Raw genomic sequence first — 27,757 nt, forward strand, 5'->3', positions numbered from 1 at the left:
ATGAAAGTAGGTTCAATGTCTACGATGAAACCAGATTGAATGAGATTATTGAGTAACTATTGATATTAATGATGACAATAAGGTGAGATCAATAAAACTAAATTAAGGCAGTAAACAGAAAGTCAAATTTTTGTTCTCTAATGAAAAGAAAATTACAGAGAAAAAATACATATACTTCCACTGACCTTCATGAGACATTTGCATAAGAACAGAATTATTTTGATAAGGTCCATTTAATGCTTCCAAGAGAGATACTGCTTCATATCCAGGAGGAACACCTTCTTGACTAACAAAATTCTCTTCTTCACCACCCTGATAAAAAAAAAAAAAAAATTCCAATCACCCAAGTCACATTCCATAAACTGTCATTGAACTAACAATAAAAAAAATGGGTTGTGACTATGAATCACAAAATCACAAAACTTTTCTGTCAAATGTAAAAAAGGCAAAAAAGGAAAAAAAGTAACACAGCATCACATTGCCAGTGAATAGAGATATGTTTGGATGAACACCAAGGAAGAGAAATGAATAAAGAAACTCAAAGAAAGGGGTTTGAGTAACATCAAGGAATGAGCATTAAAAAATGCAATGAGGAATATAAACAAAGATGTGCATCTTGCTGTGCACCTTACAACTTCTATACACTACCATCATCATCGTTGTTGTTTAACATTCGTTTTCCATGCTAGCATGGGTTGGACGATTTGACTGAGATCTGGAGGGCCAGTGGCTACACCAGGCTCTAATCTGATCTGACAATATTTCTACAACTGGATGCCCTTCCTAACGCCAACCACTCCAAGAGTGTAGTGGATCCTTTTTACATGCCACCGGCACATGAGCCAATCAGGGGGTACTGGCATTGGCCATGTTCGGATGGTGCTTTTTACATGCCACCGGCACAGGGGTCAGTCAGGGGGTTCTGGCATCAATCATGTTCGGATAGTGGTTTTTACAAGCCATCGGAATGGGAGCCAGTCAGGGGACACTGGTATTGGCCACATTTAGTTGGTAGCTTTTTACATGCCACTGGCACGGGAGCCAGTCAGGCAGACCTGGCATCAATCACACTTGAATGGTGCTTTTTGCATGCCACTGGCACAGGAGCCAACCAGGGGACACTGACATTGACCACATTCAGATGATGCATTTTATATGCCACCAGAGATTGATAAGAGAAGCTCAAGACTAAGTACTGGACTTGGTGTAATCAACTAAAACCATTAAATTTGATGTTTTAGCATAGCCTCAGCGCACAATTATAGAGAGCAGTAAAAGAATAAAGGAATAAGTGTGTGTGTGTATGTCATGTATGTTAGCAGTGAAGTGATTAATTCAACAATGAGTTATTGACAGCTACCAAAGGTCAGCATTTTATTTATCAATGATGTTATATCACTAATGATTGGGTTTTGGGATTCACTTGTGCCACATCACACATCCATAACTTCCTCAATTGCAGTTACCAGAATATGAAAGTACTACCAATGAGAGGTGTCAGCCAAATTAATTAAAAATTAGTTCAATATCCTTGATTAGATTAATGAACATCGATATGTTATTAGAGTGAAGTTTGGAAAGAAAAGAAGATTAAATTTGAACAAATGGAAAGCATGTGGAATATTTTTCAAAAATTTGCTTAAATATTAAGCATAGGCATGGCTGTGTGGTAAGAAGCTTGCTTCCCAATCACATAGTTCTGGGTTCAGTTCCACTGCATGGCACCTTGGGCAAATGTCTTCTACTATAACCTCAAGCCAACCAAAGCTTTGTGAGTGGATCTGGTAGACAGAAACTAAAAAAGCCTATCACATATATGTGTGTGTGTGTGTGTGTGTGTGTGTGTGTGTGTGTGTGTGTGTGTGTGTGTGTGTGTGTGCGTGCGCGCGTGCACATACATGCATACACACACACGTGTCTTTGTGTCTGTATTTGTCCCCCACCATTTCTTGACAACCAGTGTTGGTGTGTTCACTGCCCCACAACTTAGCAGTTTGTCAAACGAGTTTGATAGAATAAGTATCAGGCTTAAGAAATAAGTACTGGAGTCAATTCATTGAACTAAAAATTCAAGGCAGTGCCCCAGCATGGCCATAGACTAATGCCTGAAACAAGTAAAAGAATTAGGAGATTCTGAAACAGTAGACACTGTCAAAACCCTATAAATTAACTATGAAAGAAAATTTAAGGAAAAAAGTAAGTTTCTAATTTTGAATATGAAGGAGGAGGAAGACAGCATTAGTAAGAGAAGAGAGTATCATTTTACATGCAGTGAGACTATAAAGCATTAGATGCCATTCAAAATTTTGAAAAGGCTATATGGAATATAAATTCAACAATGTTGGATAAAATTACCAAGTTTTGCTGAATGTCTCCAATAATGTCAGTTTGGTTATTTCAAAAAGTCATTAAAAAAGATCTTTAGAGTCCTCAGCCATGTAGAATATGTTTTGGACAACATAAAGAGATATTACATAATGTTAATGGTTTACGTTCTCAAAATTATATAATTTTTCATTCATTTCAGATGAAATAATATATAGAAGTAATTTGAAATAGATGCAAAATAAATTTCCTGAAACATTTTACATATAGTTATAATAAAGTAATACTTCAACATGTAATGAAAATCACTTTACAATGAACGAGGACAACAGAGACATAATGAATTATTAAATAACATACAAAAAGATTCCATTATCTTTTACCTGGGTTATATTTGAAGACATCTGTTTTCTTCGCATGGCTCGAATTTGTAAAAGTGCACGGAAAGGTGCACGGCAAATAGGGCAATTACTAGCTTGATAACGTAATGATTCTGCACAGTTATTGCATAGGCATAAGTGACGACAAGGTAAAATAAGCGTATCTCGCATATCTGACATACATATTACACATTCAGATCCAGTATCTTCAATGTCTTCATCAGTATCCAGCTGTAAGTTTAAATTCAAAATGTGAAGAAAGTTTTTAAATATGATTGAAAATTAAATATTTCATTTTACAAAACTATATCTTTATAAATGAGGATAAACTAGGTTTTTTACTTTCTGCTGTTATTAATACTTATTTAAATCTTAAATATTTTTAGTATAAAAAAAAAACTGTTTAAAAAAAAACAAATTAATTTTAAATAGGTTTAACCCTTTTCATACCAACCCACCTGAAACCGCCTCTGGCTCTGTAGTACAAATGTCTTGTTTTCAAAAGTTCTAACTTAAAATCTGCCACCAAACTTTAATCACAATTTATGTTCCTAACACTAGCTGAATGATAACTAAGTTATTTTACTAAATTCTTTCTTATATTTAAAATCAATTGAAATCATCATCAACATGGTAACAAAAGGTCTAAATTTTATCAAAGGAAGTAATTACTTCTAATTAAAATAGACCTTTTTTTAAAACCTAAATAGAAATTTTGAAAAAATAACTAAAATATTTAAATATCCCTTGATTTCTTTAAAGATGAAAATAATGTAAAACTTGATATTATAAATTAATCCTTTTATGAACATCATTCTTTCATTTTTTTCACAAGGAAGCAACCTAGTATGCAAGATTTAAAAATAGAAAATATTTTATGAAATTCAACACATAGATTACTTTAATTGATGCTCTTTACATTTCCAGTTTAGTATAGTGTTTCTTTCAGGCACATGAAATGCAAGATTTTAAATTGAACTAAAGTTGGTAACTTGTGATGTTTTTCCAGAGACATCAAAGACTGTTCACTCAAGAATTTAATTTGGGTTAAAAACTAAGCTCACCTGCTGACGGAGACTCTTAAGTTTAAAATTTTTAATATTAAAATTGTAAAAAAAAAAAAAGAATCAGCATATAATGAACAAATTAACACTCATATAAAAAAAAAACAGAGAAAAACAAAATAAATTACTTTAGATCTTTCCAGGTTCTTATTTTCTATTCCATAGATTTCTTGTAGTAAATAACATAAACCACCAACACACTGTTTTTGTTTAAGAGGTTTTAACACATAACCACTGTCAGAATTTCTCTCAACCATTGCAAATGTGACATGAGAATGACCAATGTGCTCTAGAATGTAAAGTAAACAAACAGATACATTAGTCTGGATAAAAATAAGACAAAAATAGAGGATTAAAGTTATCAATGATTAACAATGTTAAGGCACACAGAGTCTTTTAAGTATTAATTAAGTACTGTGGATGATATAATTAAAAAAAAAAGAATATTAGACAATAGTATGGCTGTGTGTTTATAAAATAAGCAAAGATGTGGTTGTCTAAGAAGTTTGGCTCTACAACAATGTAGCATACAGAATTCCATAGTGCAGCATCTTTAGCAAATCTCTTCCGTTACAGTTTTGGGTTGACAAATATCTTGTAAGTAGGCTTTAGTAGATGGAAACTTTCCAGAAATCCACCATATATAAGAAAGAGAGAGAGAAATTACATTTACTATGAATTTTCTTCATGAGCAAAAGAATGAAGAGTATATATTCTGAGACAAGTGGCCAACTTCATTGCTGACAACCCCTAAAACCATGACAGGTGCATGAAATATGTCAGGATAATCTCCTTTATTTTTCTGTGTGAAAAGAGAGAGAAAAAGAGAGACAAATATGTTTTTTTTACAGTTGTTTACATTCTACAACAAGGGTATTAATTGTAGTCTAACTAGATCAAATTTATTTTAGAATTTTTTAACATAAGCTCTTTGTGCATAAAATATTTATTAATAATTTAATCAGAGTGCCAACAGATGAACAATATGCAAATTAGTCTAGCTAGCAAATCTGTACACAAAACCTCACATAATATGCCCTTCATTTGGAGACAGAATTCCTTTGATGCCAGCAGAGATAATAATTCCAATATATTTCCATCCTGTTCTTATTCTCAAAACACCCGCTTGAGTAGCAGAAATTGTCAATTACTTTTAGGGAATCTTCCAAGCATTTGAAGAAATTCATTTTGTTGGGTTGTCATTGTTGTCTACTCTTGTGCATTTGCTAATTCAAAGTCCTTCTCTGTCAGAAGGACTGTGATGCCAGCACATCTTTTGTGCACCCATAGTTTACACTAGGCACAGCAAATATAACTGACTCCTCTTCTGCATATCAACCATAGCCATTTCCCTAATGGCAATAGAATTCTGTGCCATATCCCTGATGACAGCAGAATTCAGTCTGTTTTCCTGCTAACTAAAACTTCTTTACTGACCTAACATAAACTGATGTTGATTTGTTTATGCCCTGGTAAGAAAGCAGCTCAGCAAAACAAAGATCAATAGAGTAAGTGCTGGAAGTCACTTTATTCCACTAAACCCTTCAAAGCAGTGCTCCAGCATAGCCACAGTCCAATGATTAAAACTAAATATAAAAGAATACTGCACTATTTTTACATGTACTTATGATAAATACAACAATACTTCATCTTTCTGAGGTAATTGAAAGAAGGATACAGGGCTGGAAGTTCAAGGCGAGGCAATGAGAATTTAAGTACCTTTAATAGAAACACAATACAACAATAATAATGGGATATGAACAGTTGACCCATTAGTCAACAAGCTGGTACACCATCCACACAATTAACAACTTAATATTTCTATGTTGTACCATTCATCATCATCGTTGTTTAGCGTCCTTTTTCCTTGCTGGTATGAGTTGGACGATTTGACTGAGAGTAGGCAAGCCAGAGGCTGCACCAGGCTCCAGTTCGATCTGGCAAAGTTTCTACAGCTGGATGCCCTTCCTAATGCCAACCACTCCGAGAGTGTAGTGGGTGCTTTTTACATGCCACCAGCATGAGGGCCAGTCAGGCAGCACTGAGAACAACCACACTCAGATGGTGCTTTTTACATGCCAAAGGCACGGGGGTCAGTCAGGCAGCACTCACATAGAAGCAGTTGTTGAAGGAACGACCACGCTCAAATGGTGCTTTTTACATGCCACTGGCATGGGACCAGTGAGGCAGTACTGGCTTGACCATGCTTGGATGGTGCTTTTTACATGCCAATCAGGCAGTACTGTCATTGGCCACGACTACAATTTCCCTTGCCTCAACAGGTCTTTGCAAGCGCAGTTTATTGCCCAATGTTCGAAGGGTACTCTTAAATGGGCTGGTTATGCTGCACTGGTATAGGCCACGGTTACGATTATAGTCTCACTTAGCTTGCCAGGTCTTCTCAAGCACAGCATACCATTGTATATTCAATTTCAAAGTAAGAAATATAGAAGAAAACAGAAACCAAAAGTGAAGAAAGACTGAAGTCATCTATCCTGTAGTGGAAACAAACTGGACTGCAAAAAGTAAACTGAGAATAAAAATGAACTTTCAAAAATATCTTTGGTTCCTCTCACACAAACAAACATACACAAATTTATGAATAATTTATGCATTTCCTAACCTTCTTCTTCCACAATACACTGAATAACAACTGGAATTACTTCTTTATCTGGATTATACTGCCACTAAAAGCACAGACAAAATTTAAAAGAAAACAAAGTTAAATGAGATAAGAAGAAAACAAAATAAAAACAAAAATTACCAAATTTATTACAGTTGACATTTTAAATACAGGGTGCATAAGACATTTGAGGACAAATATTTATAAAATATATATATATATATAATAACAGAAAATATCTTTATTTATCAAAATATGCTATGAGGATAAGAATAAACCTTTTCTATAATGTTATTCAATAAAGTCACCTTCAGCTTCAACAACTGCTTCTATGTGAGATCTAAATCATCTACAAGCTCGAATCAAGTGATCCTGGTTTATTTTGGACATTACTCTGACTATGGCAGCTTTCATAGAATCTTTAGTGTTATGGGCATGTTCATTGACATCTCCCTCAACAATGCTTTACATGCAATAGTCCAATGGATTGAGATCTGGGGAATTAGGAAGCCAAATATTAGGGGTTATGTGATCATGAAAATTTTCAGCCAACCGTCCCTGAGCAGAGTCTTGCTGAAACACATGGCCTTCCATTGCATACACTGCCTATCCAGGGCTTAATTATTTCCAGGACCTCAATGTAGGCAGCAGAGTTAACTCTAAGGCCTTGTGGTAAGAAGTAAGGAGGCGTTACATGTCCTTCATTGCTGACAACCCCTAAAACCATGACAGTTGCAGGAAATATTATATGGAGCCTCAGAAGAGTCTGCACATAACCATCTGTCATTTCTTCTGTTAACTGTTTAATCCTGGCCAAAGTTTTTCTCATTTGAGAAAACACAAATCAATTCTTCTGCTAGATTTTTTAGTTTAAGAGCCTTCTAGATCTGATGTAGTGATTTTCTTTTGCTTTTTCTGACAAATTGATCTTTCTTCATAATATAGATATCTGATGTCTTCGTAGACAACATTTCTGACTGTTCCTTCTGACACAGGGAGATCTTTTGCAATTGACCTCATGGGCTTTCTGGGATTGTAATCAATGGTCAGTTGAACTTATTAGATAAATTCAGGTGTTCTGATGATTTCAGAGCATTTAGAATACTTTTATGCTTTGATACTGGTGATACGTTTCCATCTCCAGTCTCTGGCTCCTTACAAACTTTGTAGATGAAAGATCTGGCAACTTATAAAAATCAAGATATTTCTAAATCACTACGCTCAGCCTTTATAACCATAACAGCATGCCTCTTCCTTTCTTGAGTAAGTTGAGGGTCTGACATTATTATTTTCTGAAACAAAGATTATATAGAGTTAGCAAAAAATGCAGTAATAACCCAAAAAAGGCATGTCCTCAAATACCTTGCGCATCCTGTAATTTAATCAACATAAATATAACAGTAATAAAGAGACATGTATGTGCCATAAACTTAGTCTTATTTATATTTTGATAAATACTGTATATACTCGACTATAAAACGCCCTTGCCAATAACACGGTATTTTATCATTGATCTGACTATATGTCTCAGCGACTTTTTTAGTGTTCGAGAGCAAAGTTTAATTAGGAATTGTGCTGACATAGTTGTTCAGTAACTAAGCTTTCAGTAACCTGAAGATGACTTACAACAACCATTATCTCATTAAGTCCATGCATTTTAGAAACCGTTGTTTATAATGTAAAATTTTATCCTTTACAGTTATTCAAATTTCAGGTGTGGCTTGTACCTAGAAATTATCTAAAGATTCTTTTTATAGGATTCACTTATAAGTTACACTCCTAACTTTAGGTAAAAGTTTCAGGGAAAAAAGTGTGACTTGTAGCCGAGTATATAAGGTAGCTTTCCACTACAATCATCAGAAGTGTGAGTAAAGAAGAGAGAGAGGTGAGCAAATCCTGATAAACTGTAATAATAGAACTGAATGGTTCAATCCTATTGCCAAAAAGGGCTTAAATTCAAAGTGAGACTAAAAACATAGATACAATTCTATATATTATGTCAAGTTACAGAAAGGTGTATATAAGTGAATTGGATAGAGTGATTAAACAGGTAACTTTGTGAGAGTGCAAGAGAAAGATAGAAGGGATAGAAATGTAGTGAGTGAGGAACATGGGTTGAGAGAGGGAGGTTTTGGGAAGATGAGTTGTAGTGGAGTGAGATTTATCAGGGACATTTTTGTGCAGAGACATTATTATTATTATTATTATTATTATTATTATTATCATCATCATCATTATCAAGGCGGTGGGCTGGCAGAACCATTAGCATGCCAGACAAAATGCTTAGAGGTATTTCATCTGTCACTACGTTCTGAGTTCAAATCCTGCCGAGGTCAACTTTGCCTTTCATCTTTTTGAAGTCAATAAATTAAATACCAGTTGTGTACTGGAGTCAATCTAATTGACTGCCGCCTCCCACTCCCCCAAAATTTCAGGCTTTGTGTCTATAATAGAAAAGATTATTATAATTATTATTAGGGCGGTGAGCTGGCAGATCCGTTAGCACGCCAGGTGAAAAGCTTTGCAGCATTTTGTCTGTCTTTACATTTTGAGTTCAAATTCTACTGAGGTCAACTTTGCCTTTCATCCTTTCAGAGGTCGATAGTATAAGTACCAATTGAGTACTGGGGTTGATCTAATCGACTTAACCCCCTCCCCCAAAATTTCAGGCTTTGTGCCTATAGCAGAAAGGATTATTATTATTATTATTATTATTATTAATAAGGCAGCAAGCTGGCAGAATCATTAGCATGCCAAATGAAATAGTTAGCAGCATTTCATCTGTCTTTACATTCTAAGTTCAAATTCCACTGAGGTCAGCTTTGCCTTTCATCCTTTCAGAGGTCGATAGTATAAGTACCAATTGAGTACTGGGGTTGATCTAATCGACTTAACCCCCTCCCCCAAAATTTCAGGCTTTGTGCCTATAGCAGAAAGGATTATTATTATTACTATTATTATTATTATTATTAATAAGGCAGCAAGCTGGCAGAATCATTAGCATGCCAAATGAAATGGTTAGCAGCATTTCATCTGTCTTTACATTCTAAGTTCAAATTCCACTGAGGTCAGCTTTGCCTTCCAACCTTTCAGGTTCAAAAAATAAGTACCAGTAAAGTACTGGGGTTGATGCAATCAACTAGCCCCTCCCCTCAAAATTTCAGACCTTGTGCCAATAATGCTCACCGCCTTAATATTTAATAAGTTACCAACTATTAACTGAATAACATTAGAGAGGATTGCTCTAAGCTTAAGATCAATTGAATGACTGTTATCCTTTAAATTTTTCAAATATAATTATGTGAGAGAGAGGGTAAAGTTGTATGAATGTCTAAGAGATAGTGTACAAGGGTACATATATGTGCACATGTGAGAAAGAGTGGCTGAAGAGGTTTGAAAATTTGAATAAATTCTTGGGCTAGGTTTTACAGTTTGCTTAATTTTTTTAAAGGTAATCAAACAACCAATGAAAAATAAATGACAAGAAAAATCATAAAAAAAGAAACAAAACTGTTATATTATTTCAATAAAGTTAATATTTAAAAGCATTCATAATCTTTTGATGTTTATACTGGCCATATCCAGTCAAAATATTCTACCTATTTTTTTGTTCAAGGTAGCCAAATGTGTCCTCTCACACCTACCCTGCAATGTAATTTTAGAAATAAATAATTGCATCGTTTAAGTCTTGAAGTTACAAGATAATATTCAATTAGCTCAAAACAATGTGAATAAATAAGCATTACATTTGACAGAGCAATCTGAAAGCTTAAGAGTTAAATAGATAATATCAGCTCTAAAACAAGATAGCAGGAAAGGAATAGAACCGAAATGATTTTCATAAAATGAATAAACAAAACTCACTTCTTCTTCTGAAAATTTGCTAGGATCAATTACATGAGTTGACTGACAGAATACTTGATTTGCTCCCCTCTTGTAATGATAAGTTTCAGAATTCATTGATGCATCCCGAGGGTGATAACTGCAAAGAATTTCAAATAAGGCTGTTTGTAAAAACAATAAAAAGAAAAAGAAAAAAAAGAAAAGGAAAAACATGAGACGTTAGTCTATCAATAACGAATAAGCAAAAGTGGGGAGGTTTCTATGTGGTCATTTGCCATGCTAAATCTAGCAGCCAAATCACTCTCAAATTATACTCTACCATCATAAAAAAAAGAAAAGCAGATTTATTCTTTGAAGATAGTGTAATCCTGGATACATTATAGCTTAATCAAAGACAGAATGATCTTGGTAGTGGTCTAGGCATGAAGATCCTTCATTGTTCTATTGAATCATAGAGGATCTGAAACTAAACTGCTTTCAAAATGTGAAAACACAAAGACACAATAGTAAAGTGAAAGTTCATAATAAAGATGGCTTCATTATTTATATTTGATGGATATTTGTCTTCATCTTGTTTGTTATTAGCACAACATTTTGGCTGATATACCCTCCAGCCTTCATCAGGTGTCTTGGGGAAATTTCGAACCTGGGTTCTCATTCCTAAGGTATTTTTCGATGTTATTATTATTATTAACACTTCACAAATATCTCCTTTGAGTAAAACCACCAAGAGAAGAGAATATGACCAAAGACTGGGTGTATTCCATCCCATGCAGTTGTGGTAGGTTATACAAAGGGGAAACGTGCCGCCCCTCAAAATAAGGGTAGAGGAACATCGCAAAGCTGTGACATGATGAGATATTGATAAATCAGATATTACTGATTATGTATGGAAAAATGGATACCACCTCCTCCTGTGGGATGAAGTTAAAATAATAGACAGAGAACACCACTAGAAAATACGAAAACTAAAAGAAGCAGCACATACCCTAGGACACAACAATCTCCTAAGCAAACTGAGTGCAGATATGAGTAGCATATTAAGGATAGGAAAATATTAGATTTATAAGCCCTAAAATTCACTCCATAATTGCCCATGAGCATATGGCATAGTGGTTAAGAGTGCAGGCTACTAACCCCAAGATTCCAAGTTCAATTCGAGGCAGTGACCTGAATAATAATAATATCAAAAAATACCCAAAGTATGAGAACCCAGGTTCGAAATTCCCCAAGGCACCTGATGAAGGCTGGAGAGTATATCAGCCGAAATGTGTTAACAACAAACAAGATGAGGACAAATATCTATCAAATGTAAATAATGTACATGATTCCTCATGTCTTAAATATAGTACTGAAAGATGGTTTCATCGATATAAGTTGAGTTTTCTCCATTCTCCATACAACTGATTTTTTGTTTTTAATTTGAATATATTTGATAATTGTAAATTCATAGCTGTGTGGTTAAGAAACTTGCTTCTATACTTTGTGATCTTGGGTAAGAGTTTTCTACAATAGCCCTGGGCTAACCAACACTTTGTGAGTGGATTTGATGGACAGAAACTGAAAGAAGCTATATATATATATACGTATGTGTGTGTGTATATATATATATATATATATATAGGTGTTATATTTATTTTGATATATGAAATATGTATGCATGTGCATACTTGACAGAGTGTTAGCACTTTGAGAGAAAAGTTGGACCTAAGAAGCATCAGATGTGGTGTGCAAGAGAGATGACTGCGCTGGTATGGCCATGTGGCGAGAATGGATGTGGATAGCTGTGTGAAAAAGTGCCACACCCTAGCGGTTGAGGGATCTTGTGGAAGAGGTAGACCCAAGAAGACCTGGGATGAGGTAGTGAAGCATGGGAGACAATGACTAGTGACCGGGACCTTTAGAAATATGCTGTGCTTGAGAAGACTTGGCAAGCTCAAGGGAGACCATAACCTTGTGGTCTATGCCAAGGGTGTAACCAGCCCACTTATATGTACCTTTTCTTCATTTAGATACTAAACTCTGCTTGTGAAGACCTGTTGAGGCAAGTGAAATCGAAATTGAAATCAAATTCGATGACTGGCATCCGTGCTAGTGGGGTGCTAAGAGTACCATACGAGCATGATCGCTGCCAGAGCAACAAGCTGGCCTCCGTGCCGATGGCACGTAAACAGCACCATTCGAGTGTGATTGTTACCTACATCACCTTACTGGCACGTAAAAAAAACATCTGAGTGAGGTCATTGCCAGTGCCACTGGACTGGCTCCTGTGCAGGTGGCACATGAAAAGCACCATTTGAGCGTAGCCGCTGCGAGTACCGCCTGACTGGCCCTCGTGCAGGTGGCATGTAAAAGCAGCCACTACTTTCTTGGAGTGGTTAGCATTAGGAAGGGCATCCAACTGTAAAAACTCTGCCAGATCAGATTGGAGTCTGGTACAGCCATCTGGTTTGCCAGTCCTCAGACAAATCATCCAAACCCATGCTAGCATGGAAAGCGGATGTTAAACGATGATGATGATGATATATATATGAATGTATGTGTGAGTTTGTTTACATTCCTGTAACTTAGTAGTTCATCAGTAGAAACCAATAGAATAAGTGCCAGGTTGCAAAAAAAAAAATACCAAGATTGATCTGGTTGACTAAGCCTTCAATGCAGTGCTCCAGCATGGCCATAGTCCAACGACTGAAACAACTGTAAGGTAACAATAGTGAAAAAAAGATTTAAAACAAAAAAAACATAACTCACACTAATTGACCATTGTTGATTTCTTCCATTGCAAAATAATAAATAGTAATTGCACATTTTACATCAGAATCGAATGTGAATTCAATATTGTAACGAAAATAATTTAAAGGTGGATCCACATCAGTAGAATCTAGAGGAACTTTTTCAGCATCATTGATACTAGAATGATAAAAGGAAAAATAATAAAAATTAAACACTATGTCTTATGATGAAGGAAATATCATTAGCAATAAAACCTGATAAAAACTTCATTTAATTGGAAAAAAAAAAAACTCAAAAAATAAATTTACATTCTTCTTAAAGGTAGGCTGAAGTAAATAGTTATATTCATTCATTCATTCGGTTCTCATTGTGCCTTGTGACACTGGAGACAACAGCAAGATCATTCCACTTTCTAACACTGAGTGTGTCCTTGACGGCTTGTTCCATTGTTAATCTTCTGCCTTTAAGATCTTTTGTTATTATTCTCTGCCATATTTCCTTTGGTCAGCCACATCTTTTTTTACCTTGTGGAACTCATTGCAAAGTGATCCTGACAACTGAGTTTGGTTTATAGTGATAAACTCAACTCAGCCATTTCCATCTCCTTGCTTCAATAGTTTCTCTTATTAGTTTCACTTTAGCTACAGAAACAATATTGAAGGAGATTATTCCTTTTATTTTAATTTCTAAAACACAGAGAAAAGAAAAAGAGAACTATTTTGGTTTCAGTTGAGGAGTCTTAAATATGATATAGAAAAGATGCATTTGGAAAATTTTTTTATTATAAAGGAGAAATTTCTTACCGTACAAACCGTAGAGTATCCTTACGAATATTGACAAGGCTTTTCAAAGTTTTTGTTGGTTCATTACCTTGGGGCAAAGGATAAGGGAACTGAAAGAAAATTTTATAAAAAAATCATAATTAGTCAAATTTATATTCAGCATCATCATTTAACATCTGTTTTCCATGCTGGTATGGGTTGGACAGTTTGACAGGAGCTGACAAGCCAGAGGGTTGCACCAGGCTCCATCATCAGTTTTGGCATGGTTCCTATGGCTGGATGCACAGAATGTACAGGGTGCTTTTTATGTGGCACCAGCACAGATGCTTCTTAACATTTTTTTTCCTTAAGGTAGTTTTGGATTGTCCATTTTATTCAGAATGTATAAGACTGGGTGCTAGGTGGATGACAAACACAAACTGTTCTCTTCCTGCCCATTTTGTGGATTGCCTTTAGTAATGTTTGAAAATGTGCCAGTTTTCCAAATCAGTTCTATTTTAGTGAAATATCATCAACAGCAGTAGCAGTGTTGTTTTAATATTTTTTTCCTGTTTTCATAGGCTGGACAAAATTTACTCAGGCAGATTTTTTACAGTGGGATTCTTTTCTTCTTATCAATACTTGCCTGTTTCCTAGAAAGGGGATATTTCCTCAAGTCCTTCAAACACAAGCAGGATAATGACTGAACTTATATTTACAGAAGATTGTAAACAAATGTCATTGTTCAATGGTTAGGTTTCCTTATAACTATTATACAATGGTCAATACAAGATATCATGAGCACACACACAGTGGGTTTCTTTCTATCAAATCCACTGATAAGGTTTTGTTCAGCAATTTTTTTTTTATAGCTACACAGTGGGACTGAACCCAAAACAACATTCAAAGTAGAGGCCATTGTGTTGCACCATCTCAAGCCAGCTTTCTGCTAGTTCTTTTTTTTTATCCCATGCTGATACCAGTTCTTGCCCTTTGAGGTGAAAATTCCTTCACTGAAACTCCTACCTCTCCTTGGTTGATGAAGTAACAAGAGCACAGGAGCTAAGCCATGGATTGGAACAAGCAATAATCCAAGAGGGATATTTTTTCACAATCCTAATCTGTATAAGCAGTGGTTAAGTAAAGGCCAGCTTTCAGAACCTATCACCAATCATGGATGTTTCAAACACAAGGTGATGCTATGCATCTGGTAGAATTATGAGGGGATAATTTGCTACAAATTCATTCCAGACAGTCAAACCATTCATGCCAACCTGTACTCCGAAAAGCTGGAGCAGATGTATGTCATTGAGCAACAAAAATACCCAGCACTGCTTAACAGAAAGTGAGCACTTCTGCAGTAAAACAACGCATGATCTCATACCACTCAAACAACCTGGAATAAACTCCAGGAACTTGAGGGAATTGAAATGATGCCACACCCAGCATATAATCCAGGCCTAGCTCCCTCGGATTATTATTTATTCTGATCCATGGCTCACTTCCTGCACTCAGGACACTTCCTCAACCAAGAGGAAGTGGAAGCTTCAGTGAAAGAGTTTTTTTTTCTTTCAAAGGACAAGATCTAGTAGGAGTGCAAGACCAAAGAATTGTGAAAAGGTGGCTTCAGATGGTGCTACATGATGGCCTCTACCTTGAATACTAGGCTGTCATAACTTGTCATAACTTGAATTAAGCAAATAAGTTAATATATTACAAAACTTTGGATTCAACACAATAAGTAAACAAAAAATCTGGTAAGGAAAAAAAAAAAAAAAAAAAAAAAAAAAAAAAAAAAATCGCTAATAATAATTACTGCTGTTACTACTAGTTTTATTAGTAATAACAGTAAAATAGATTAAAACTAGCTACTAGTAGTTTTAATCTATTTTACAACTAATCTTATATACTATTGATATAATCAATCCAATACATGACTAATACTACCTTTTTAGAACCAGCATGAATGGAAAGTAAATGCAAATATAGAGGGTGAATACAGAACATAAATATTACAAAGCATTCCAATCTGGCATTCTACTAATATTCTAATATTGCTAATATTCAACTACTCATTGATAATAGTAATGGTTTCTAACATAACTGGCTAAAGCTTACAAATTTTAGAGGATACGTTAGTCAAGCAAAATTATCCTGTTGGGTTGGCTAGAAAGTAATTTCGTTTTTCACAAGTAGAGTCACGATTTTTTTAAATGGCTTTTGTCAACATTATGATTTTTTTCCTTTTGACATTTGATAGCTGTTACTTTTAGCTTACCTTAGAAGCATATTGCATGTAATTTTGTTTACAGCTGTTAGTTCAGTTTTAATTTTAACATGGAGTGCAAAAACGAACATTTATGCCATATTTTGCTTTTTTATTTCCATAAAGGCAAGAAAGCTGCTGAGACTCACAAAGAAGTATGTGAAGTTTATGGTATTGATTGCTTAACAGAAAGCACATATGAGAAATGGTTTTAAAAATTCTGTTCAGGAAATTTTTCATTCAAAGATGACCAACATTCTAGTCAAACCATAATTGAATTTGATTGTCACATAACTGTGCAAGAGATTGCAGAGACTTAAATGTATCACACACAACAACTGAAAATCACTTACAATGTCTTGAACTTGTTAAGAACTTTGATAATTGGGCTCCACATAAATTGAAAGCAATTCACTTAACACAACTAATCAAAATTTGCAATATGCATCTCAAACACAATGAAATCAACCTTTTCTTGAAATGAATCATCACTGATGATGAAAAATGCATTGTTTACAATAATAACATCAATCGAAAACAATCATGGTTCAAGCGTAATGAACCAGCACAAACCACATCTAAAGCTGAATTGCATAAAAAAAAAGGACGGACTGTCAATTTGGTGAGATTACAAAGGTGTTGTGTATTTTGAGCTGCTTCCAAGGAACCAAACGATCAATCCAAATATTTACTGTCAACAACTAATGAAACTAGAGGAAGCAATCAAAGAAAAACGGCCAGAATTGGCGAATCATAAAAGAATCATGTTCCACCATGACAACACTAGACCACACACATCTTTGGTAACTCATGAAAAATTATGGGAGCTTGATTGGGAAGTGATGTCACATCTACCATAAAGCCCTGATCTTGCACCATCAGATTACCATTTATTTTGAAGTTTTCAAAATTCTTCGAATGGTAAAACTTTAAATAATGATGATGACCTGAAATCACACTTGCTCCATTCTTTGGCTGATAAGGATCCGAAGTTCTATGAGTACGGAATCATGAAACTGCCAGAAAGATGGCAAATGGTCATCAAACAGAATAGAAAATATATAACTGATTAAAGTTCATTCTTGTATGAAAAATAAAAATCACTTTTATTCCAAACTAAAAAAAACAAAATTACTTTCTTGCCAACCCAATAGTTCACAAACCTGCAAGGATGACTTAAATGAGATCAATGAACAAATCACCCTTGGCTTATTATTTTTACGTAAATCATATACATCATTAAAAATTTCGTAAAGAATAATCATATGGAACCCAAATTAAAACATCAATAGTAAGAAAGCATGAAAGCCAAATATATTCTCTTCTTTACTGGCTTATCAAATTAATCCTTTAGCATTTAAACCAGCCATAGCCAGCTCTGTTTTATGTTCATACCAGTCAGCTCCAGCTTCACACATATCCTACAATGTCATTCTAAAAATAATCACATCATTGAGATCTTGAAGCTATGAGATAAAGCAAGATTAATTTGAGACAATGTGAATAAATAAGAATTACATTTGACAGAGTAATCTGAATGCGAAAGGGTTAAACCGGTTTGAGGCTGATCAGCTTTCTAAATATAAAAGTTTTAAAAAAATAAATAAAAATACAACAAATCTGTATATATAATTGGAAGTAAAAAATAGCTCTAGGCTTGTGAAATATTTTACAGTATGAGTCATAGTTTGAGTTTGAAAATAAACTTCAACAATTCACAATCTAGGTCAGACTATGATACAGATCAAAGTTTAGTGTTTAATATTTAGAACGAACATTAACTATATTTTCAGTTAATGCATAAAATTTGTATATTCAGTGAGAAACTGGATTTATAAAATCAAAATTAATTCACCAATATAATTTAGGAATTCTATCAAGAGAAAATGTATAAATATTTACAAATGGAATTTCCAACATGACCGAAAAAAACTTATGTAAGTATAAGGTGTGTTTTAAATGTTTTCCCAATTACTTACAAGTGATCATGGAATCATTTAATTATTATGTAAACAATTTATAAGTAGGAAAACAAAACAAAAAAATCTTATACAATAAGCCTATTATAATACATAGATGGAGAGGTGCAGCTTATATGCAAGAAAACAATATTATCTTTCAGGAAAGAAGTAATTACTGTCAACACACAAATGTATTCATAAAAGTGACGAAACTCATCTATTTATAGATCAGCTAAAATTTAGACAACTTACATCATCATTTTCCCATTTTTCATGCTGGCATGAGTTGGACAGTTTTACAGGAGCTGGCAAAGCCAAAGTGTTGCATCAGGTTCCAGTCTGGCATAGTTTCTATAAATGGATGCCTTTCCTAACACACCAACCACTTTACAGAGTGTACTGGGTACACTTTAATGTGGCACCAGCACAGGTAGAGTTGTCAAGTAACATGCAAGACATGCAAGTAACATGGCTGGGAGAGGAAGTGGCTTTGTGCCAGTTGAGAGGTTAGATTATAACAGAGGGATAGAAGTAGGTGTCTTATTATAGAAGAAATATTTGGCTAATCCAGCAGGAAAAGACAGGTGCAGAAGGGGACAGACAGAAAGAGAGAAATAGAAAGTGTTGGAGATGCACCAGGACCTACCCACAGGGTACAGTGAGGAATATAAATGGATAGAGAGGGATGTTGCATGAGAGTGTGAGGGGGACTGTAGCAAAGTGATGATGAGAGAAATTACTGGGGCTGGAGGTGGTTGATAATGTAGACATATGAAGGCATCAAGAGTATGCAGGTAGGAACATGAAGGATAGTAGAGGGGCCTGCAGTGAGCAGTGGGAAAATGGTGTTGGAGAGAAGGGTTGTGGAGAAGTTTTGACAGAGGACAAATTATACAAACGGAATTTCCAAAATAAACCAAAGAGCTTGTATAAGGTATATTTTAAATATTTTCCCAACTACATACAAGCGATCACGGAACTATTCAATTATTATGTAAACAATTTATATGAGAAGTAAAAAAAAAGATCCAACACAATACACCTTTTATTATCATACACAGGAGAGATGCAACATATACATGAGAAAACTATATTACCTTTCAGGAAAAAAAAAATTAATGGTAAAAGTGCTTAACCAGATAGTGTAATAGACTTTCACAACTTAAAAATGGAAGCTCTGTTTATAGGTAACAACTATATATATATATATATATATATATATATATATATATATATATATATATATATAAGGGAACAAGGTGTACGTTACGCCGCAATAATATAGGTATAAAATTATATATAAAAAGGGACAAGAACATGAAATACACAAAGAGACGACACAAAAAATGGACAGGTCATTCGAAGCCTTTAAACTTCAGTCAGGAATTGGACATCATAGCAAATTTCGGCTGATTAATCCTGTCAGCCGAAATTTGGTATGATGATCCAGTTCCTGACTGAAGATTAAAGGCTTCGAATGACCCGTCTGTTTTTTGTGTCGTCTCTTTGTGTATTTCATGTTCTTGTTCCTTTTTATATATAATTTTTATACTTATATATATATATATATATATATTGTTGGTCTTGTAGCTAGAATACGAGGAACAGAACCCCCTGGATTCATTGAATGAATGAGAGGGGAGGGAGAGACGGTTTGCATATATCCGAGTATGAATATGCGGGCATGCATAGCAGTCTTTGTGCATAGAAATGTGCTTTTAGGTATATTATTCACTCACAGAATGTCCACTCTTCCAGACTGGTGAAACTGAATAGAAGTAGTAAGTTTATCTTCAGTTTGGGCTTCTATATGCTAAATCCTGTATGAAAGGATACATCAGAAGAGAAATCTGGTATAGAGGGCTCTAATGAGAAAGACTGAGCAAAGCAAGGGGTTTCGGGTGTGGGCTAGAGAAAAAAATGGATTCAAAGAATGGGCTTGTGAAGAGGTTGATTCTTAATGGGGGTTTCAGAAGCGGTGGTACATAGTTTTCTATTTCAGAGGACCAGCAGTCTTTGTGTTATCAGTAGAAGACACAGAAGGAAGAAACAACATGCCTTCTACCTAGTAGATATCATCATCATCTTTTGATGTGTACTTTCCAAATTGGCATGGGATGAGCAGTTTCACAGGATCCAATGTGTCTGAAGACTGGATCATATGCCAGTCCCTATGGTTGGATGCTCTTCTTAATGCTAACCACTTTATGGAGTGTACCAAATGCTACTTTTCATTGCACCAGCACACGTGAGGTCACCAAAGAGTCAGAACAGGTTTCTTGCTTTCGAGGAGATACATGGTTACTAGCACTATACAAGAGTGGATAGGAGTAATGGAGGTGGAGCTGGAAAAAAGGTGGTGAAGTATCTTGGTGGGCTCAGAGGAGAGAATAGGGAAGATAGATGGATAGAAGTAGTAAGAATACATGGGGAGAGTGAAGCATGGTTAGAAATGAGATAGAGGGGAGTGAATATACCGAATGATGAACAAGAGGTGATGGCGGTGGGGGCCAATGATAAATGAAATGGAAGGAAGGTTGGAAAGGAGTAGGTGGTGACTGTAGAGATTGGGTAGGATCAAAGGGTGAATATAGTGAATGGTGGACAAGGATGGAGGAGTGATCAATGTTATATATAAATTGGAGAGAAGACAAGGGAGAGTAGGTGTTGACTGAGAAGAGGTGAAGGATGACAGAAAAGGAGATGACCAGTGAGTGGGTAGGTTCTCTCACTCACTCCATGGTCCCTCCCCATTCACATTTTGTATTGGTCACCCTTCTACGCAATCAAATTCTCTCTCCTTGTTCACTGAACCACTTCCTGTTGTGCCCTTATCACCATATATCTCTAACTTTCCCTATGCATTACAGGGAGAGTAAGAGATGTATGGTGATAAGAGCAAATCAACAGGAAGTTATTCAGTGAAGAGGGAAAGATAATTTTGTAGCATAGAAGGGTGGGGTGATCAATGTAAAACTTTAATGGGGAGGGACAATGTTAAGAATAATGTCACGCAAGTTTGTTCTATATACCCAATAACTCTTTCCATTTTCTCCACTTGATACAATTTTTCTTTTCTATACAACATCTCAATTCATTTTTAGCAGATATGATATGTACCAAGAGGAAGAAATTATGTAATTTATTTGTTACTTCAATGATCATTTGTTTTTGTAGCTGACATTTGAGCTCAACACAGCTCTACAGCTCACCAGATCAAGTCAAAATTGTTCAACCTATACAATTCTATATTTGTGAAACGAAAAATTTATATTATTATGTATTCTGTTTATATTAGTCAAACTGGTGTTCTTATCTTGATTATTGTTTTCTCTATATTTCAGCTGTTGTAAACTCCAGCCTTCTTCAGGTGTCTTGCATTGAACTTGGTTATTGCACCATTATTTGCAACAACAACCAAGTTCAATGCAAGACACCAGAAGAAAGTGTACAATAGTTGAAACATAGCGAAAGCAACAACCAACATGACATCAGTCTGACTAATATAAATGGTATACATAACATCCAACCCATGCCAGCATGGAAAATGGATGTTAAACGATACGAGGACAAGCCAAGAGCTCAGCTAGCATATTAACTATTTTTGTTATTTCTTAATTAAATAATAACCATGTTAAACAATTGGGATATCTGCAAAATCAACATGGTGTACAATGCAAATGATGTTTAAGAGAAGGTTCATCTGGGACAACAACACGTTTTCTTCCATATGTTATTTAAATTACTGTTTTTCAAGTTTTATGTTTATTTATGCCAGCAAAGGCACAAGGAAATACAAAAAATCAAACTGAGATAAGATATTAAATAATTATTTATAGAAGAAGGTATAAATGGCTGATGATAGGAAGGACATTCACTGATAGAAAGAATGCTAAAAATGGAACATATGAGCAAGATATAGTATCTGCTAGCCATGTCACTGGCTATCCATCTGGGAAAAACAGTAACTGAATAGGAACTTTAAACCCTTTAGTTCTCCTCACATGGGACAGCCCCTCAAGCACCAGCATAGAAAAACAGACGTATGACGATAATTAAGAATCTTTTCTATTATAGGCACAAGGCCGGAAATTTGGGGGCAGGGGATAGACAATTACATTGACCCCAGTATCCAACTGGTACTTATTTTATTGGCCATGAAAGGATGAAAGGCAAAGCCAACCTTGGCGAGATTTGAACTCAGAATGTAAAGACAGACAAAAAGTTGCTGAGCATTTTTTTCTGTGTGCTAAGGTTCAGCCAGCTCATTGCTTTGACATATGAAGATAAAGATACATACATACATACACACATACATACACACACATGCATACATAATTCATACATACATATAAATATACACACACACTTGCATAAATATACATAATATATACATACACATAATATACACACACACACATACATGCATTCATACATATATACATAGATGTGTATGCATACATATACACAAATATATACACACACATGCATACATATACACACACATGCTTACATACACATAAATGCACATATACACACATGCATATACATAAATATATATGCACACACACCAATATACACATATACATACACACACACATGCATTCATACATCAACATACATGAACACATACACATGCACACATTCATATTCCCATATGCACACAACCACATTTTCTTTATTTAGTGACTAAAAGCAAAACTTTCAATGAAGAATCCATATGATTTTGGAAAGCGTTTTGGGCAACGTAAAAATAGCTGATTAATTTTTATACTTACAGGAATTGGTTTGTTTCCCAGAAAGTTTAAATCTTGATTTTCACCAAACAAGTAAGCTTCTGGTTGAGTCATATCAAACCTCTCACCACCCATTATAAAGTGGCTGCTAAAATAGCTACCTGAAAGTGGAATAATTACAAAGCCTTTCTTAGAATATTTTATAACATTGAGAAATATACAAATTGAAAGATGAAGTCAAAAAAAAAAATCTTAACCTCAGTGACTTTGAGGTTATGGCTGTGGTTCTCAGATAATTCTAGGGTATACTGGTAAGCCACACTGTGTATCCAGATGTACTGCATAATCATCATCAATTAATGTCTGTTTTCCATGCTGGCATGGGTTGGATGGTTTGACAGGGGCTGGAAAGCCAGGGCATTGCACCAAGCTCTGCTGTCTACTTTGGCATAGTTTCTATTGCATCATCATCAACATTTAACGTCTGCTTTCCATGCTGGCATGGGTTGGACGTTTTGAGTGAGGACTGGCAAGCTAATGGGCTGTACCAGGCTCCAATCCGATCTGACAATGTTTCTACAGCTGAATCCCCTTCCTAACGCCAACCACTTCAAGAGTGTAGTGGGTGCTTTTTACATGCCACCAGCACGAGGGCCAGTCAGGCAGTACTGGCATCAGCCACGCTTGGATGCTGCTTTTTATGTTCCACTAGCATGTGAGCCAGTCAGGTGGCACTGGTAATGACCATGCTTAAATGGTGCTTTTTACATTCCACTGGCACGGGACCAGTCAGCCGGCATGGGCATCAACCATGCTCGAATGGTGCTTTTTACATGCCACCAGCACGGGTGCCAATCAGGCGGTACTGTCATCAGCCATGACAACTTCACTTGCCTCAACATGTCTTCGCAAGTGCAGTTTATTGCCCAATGATTGAAGGGTACTCTTAAATGGGCTGGTTATGCTGCACTAGCATAGGCCACAGTTACGGTCCCACTTGGCTTGCTGGGTCTTCTGGGGCACAGCACACTTTTAAGAACAAGATTTAAGGCTTAGAAAATGCTTGAATGTTTCAAAGAACAAGTTATGTTTATTTTTATAAACATGAATGGAATGTAAAAAGCACCATCCAAGCATGGCCGATGCCAGTACCACCTGACTGGCCCTCATGCCGGTGGCATGTAAAAAGCACCCACTACACTCTTGAAGTGGTTGGTGTTAGGAAGGGCATTCAGCTGCAGAAACTCTGCCAGATCAAGATTGAAACCTGGTGCAGCCATCTGGTTCGCCAGCCCTCAGTCATACATCTAACCCATGCTAGCATGGAAAGTGGACGTTAAATGACGATGATGATGATGAATGATTAATAAAACAAAGTAAACAATAGTTTCCTACAATTTTTACCCTTTAGTATTTAAACCATTCATATCCAGCTGAAATACTCTACCTCTTTTATGTTCAAACTGGCCAGATTCAGCTTCTCATACCTACCCTACAATGTCATTCTAAACACATACAATCACATCAGTAAAATCTCAGAGCTACAAGATAATACATAATTCAAAACAATGTGAATAAATACAAATTACATTTGACAAAGTAATCTGAATGCTAAAGGGTTAAACTTTAAAACATATTTTATACCCCAATTATTTACATTAGACGGATAGGTGTCCTCACCTTGATTGTTGCTACTACAGTGTTTCAGCTGATGGGGTACTATTCTCATTCCTAAGGTATTTTTTGCTGATGTTATTGTTATTTATTCAAGTCACCAGCTGGGATTGAACCTGGAATAGCGCCGTGGTTAAGAGCACTAACCCTATGATTCCAGGTTCAATCCCAGGCAGTGACTTGAATAAGTAATAATAATAATAATGATAATAATAATAATAATATCAGCAAAAAATACATTAGGAATAAGAACAGAGTACCCCATTCATCAAATAAAGGGTTGGGTTTCAAATTCCACCAGGACAGTACATCAGCCAAAACGTAATAACAACAAACAAGATGAGGACACCTCTCTGTCCATTGTAAACAATATACATAATTCCTCATTTCTAAAATACAGTATTGTATTCAATCTTAATCATTCGGATGAAGTGTGATACTTCTATTCGTATTTGATCTCCAGTATGCCATGAAGGGGAAAAAAACTGAGAACTACTAAGTTAAAGTCAGATTAAGTTATTCAACATCTTATTTCACCTAAATCTAGATGGTTTCACAGAAAAAAAAAAGACCCCATGATATTTAAAAAATAACTTCATAGAAAAGTTGTCTAAATGTTTATGAACGTTTTTTAGTTGTAGGAAAACTCAGAGAAGGAATCAAGCATTCATAAAATATAAAGAAATCTTTGCATTAGTCACTAATTTTGCACAACCTTCATCCCTTAGAATTACACAGAAATTATTTGCATGATTCAATGTCTCTACTTTAATATTCATTTCAACATTTTGCAAATCATCCTCACTATATTTTCCAACTTTCCTACTTTCTTCTTACTGAATAAAGTTTTGCTCTCTTCCTCTCTGTTCTTAATCTGACATTACCACTAATCTTTAAAGAGTAAATTTATTCAATAAATCTGCCATCGGCTTCAACCACAGCCTCCAGACGACTTCAGAATCTCCTGCAACTCTTCTGGACGGGCTCCTTGTTTAAGTTGGTGAATGCTGCCATAAACCTTGCCTTCAGTTCATCTTTGGTGTTACAAGGAGTTTTGTTGGTCTCTCGCTCAAATGCACCCCACACATAATAATGAAGGGCATTGCAATCTGAGGAGTTAGGTGGCTAGATGATAGGGGTGATGTGGTTGCAGAAACTGTTTGACAGCCATGTCAGGGTTCTTCTGCTTGTGTGGCATGGTGCAGAGTCCTGTTGCTAGACATAGGGTCTTCCAGCAGCCACCCTCTTCACCCAGAGCAACACTACCTCCTCCATGCACTTGATGTAAGCCTCAGTGTTGAGTCTGAGACAGTGTGGGAAGATGAATGGAGGCATGACATTACCAGACGCCATGATGTTGACTGGATGTTTGATTTTTATCACTCTCAGTACATGTCCTCAGATTGCACTGTCCTCACCCAAACACTTTGAATGTTTGTATTGGAGCTTCTGGCACAAATGCCAAGCAATACAGCATGTCAGTTTCAAATTTCTGGCAGAGTGAATTATGTCATGGTGCTGGTTTTCTCAGACAATGCCCAACAAATGATGCACATGTGCAAAATTAAAAATATAAAATGACAACAATTTACCCATCACACCCTGTATGTGTGTGTGTGTGTGTGTATGTTACCTTTTGCTACACTCAGTGTGTCAAAATGCAATTACACCACACACATACACATTGTCCTTTAAAATTACAAAAATACATCACAAACATCCCATCTCTCATTCTTAATGGTGTTCATCAAAATTCAGTTAAAGACAAGGCATCCACATTCTATAAAAAAAAAAACTAAAATCCTTTATGTACATTTGCCATGCGTAATATTATATTTCATCAATGCTGCTGTGATAGCTGATTGAATTAATGAATGAAACTGTATTTCTTGGCTGCATGAAGAAGCAACTGAAGAAGTAAAACCTGCAAACATTTAACAGAAGAATTTATTGTTGCACATAAAAACAAGATGCTTTGGCCATTTACAGTTAACATCAATAATTACAGACTGGGAGAGAGATGCTACTCTTAGATTACAGAAAGCTATTGGTAAAGCCACATGTGGTTTGCCAAATGTATCTGAAATCAACTGTGCTCTCTTCGTGGTGTTGGAGGTTCTTGGTCATCTGTCTGGGCCATCTGGTTATTAAAAATATGTGCTGAACAGTTTTTATACGGGAAGGGACACTAAATTCTAAAATGTCTGAGAAAACCCTCTCAACACCATTGCTTCATGCTGATTATTCAGTTAATGGACCAATCATGTGAAACTATAATGGTTTGCTTGTGATGTCTGACTATGCATCCAGTGATTCAGTTTCAAATCACTGCTACACATTCATGCAAATACTCCAGCTTTTAAAGGGTATTATAATATTAACCACTGCAGTGTATGTATGTTATAAACAAGAAGAATTTTTACCCTGATTAGTCTATTTTCTACAAAGACAACTGCTAAAGTCATAAAACCTGAGATTAAAAGATTCATGCCTTTCTTAAGAACATAAGCAATGCAAGTAAAATAAAATAGCTCTGCATGAGAATTTAAACCAAATTACAAACTCAGTTGAATGACTTTCAAAATAATTCTATTGCTGTGGCACTCCATCGATTACGATGACGAGGGTTCCAGTTGATCCAATCAACGGAACAGCCTGCTCATAAAATTAACACCCTTAATGTAGTTCTCAGGGATATTCAGTGTGACAAGGCTGGCCCTTTGAAATACAGGCACAACAGAAACAGGAAGAAAGAGTGAGAGAAAGTTGTGGTGAAAGAATACAGCAGGATTCGTCACCACCCCCTGCTGGAGCCTCATGGAGCTTCAGGTGTTTTCACTTAATAAACACTCACAATGCCCAATCTGGGGATTGAAATCATGATCCTGTGACCACGCGTCTGCTGCCCTAACAACTGAGCCATTGCACTTTCACAATTCTATTGCAGAAAATATAGATGCAAGACACGACTATTTTCTACATAATGAAAGGGAGTATACCTCCATTGGTTAAGTGGTATCATTTACTTGTTTGTCATTAGACTGCAGCCATTCTGGGGCACCACCTAGAAGGATGTTAATCAAATAAATTGACCCTAATACTTACTTTGTTTTTAAAGCCTGGTACTTTTTCTATCAGTCTCTTTTCCTGAAGTGCTAAGTTACAGGAACACCAATTGTCAAATGATGGGGAGCAAAGACATACACATACACAATGGGCTTCTTTCAGTTTCCATCTACCAAGTTCACTCACAAAGCTTTTGTCAACCAAGAGCTATAGTAGAAGACACCCAAGGTACCATGTAGTGGAAGTAAACTAGCTGTGCCTGCATCTATGCACTGCCTGATAATTTAATGTAGTTAAATATGTTTACTTCCAAATGTTTGTAAAG

The 27,757-nt window shown here is 35.7% G+C and overlaps 1 protein-coding gene across 5 annotated transcripts in view; it reads right to left on the reverse strand.

Moving 5' to 3' along the window:
- Window positions 1–27,757, reverse strand: part of LOC115221055 (probable E3 ubiquitin-protein ligase MGRN1) — a 77,900-nt gene that overhangs the window by 47,041 nt on the left and 3,102 nt on the right. For all 5 annotated transcript variants that reach the window (XR_005002663.1, XM_029791268.2, XM_029791267.2 and 2 more), the window contains exons 2-9: window positions 22,735–22,853; window positions 13,772–13,860; window positions 12,987–13,145; window positions 10,257–10,374; window positions 6,393–6,456; window positions 3,898–4,058; window positions 2,709–2,936; window positions 186–312 (exon numbers count right to left, since the gene is read on the reverse strand). Coding sequence is in view for 4 of the 5 variants with exons in the window: in XM_029791268.2 (XP_029647128.1) it covers window positions 186–312; window positions 2,709–2,936; window positions 3,898–4,058; window positions 6,393–6,456; window positions 10,257–10,374; window positions 12,987–13,145; window positions 13,772–13,860; window positions 22,735–22,853 (1,065 nt within the window). In the remaining variant the exon portion in view is untranslated. The remainder of the gene's footprint in view (window positions 1–185; window positions 313–2,708; window positions 2,937–3,897; window positions 4,059–6,392; window positions 6,457–10,256; window positions 10,375–12,986; window positions 13,146–13,771; window positions 13,861–22,734; window positions 22,854–27,757) is intronic.

This window comes from Octopus sinensis, linkage group LG17 (genome assembly GCF_006345805.1).
Source record: "Octopus sinensis linkage group LG17, ASM634580v1, whole genome shotgun sequence".
In the NCBI taxonomy this organism is placed as follows: Eukaryota; Metazoa; Mollusca; class Cephalopoda; order Octopoda; family Octopodidae; genus Octopus; species Octopus sinensis.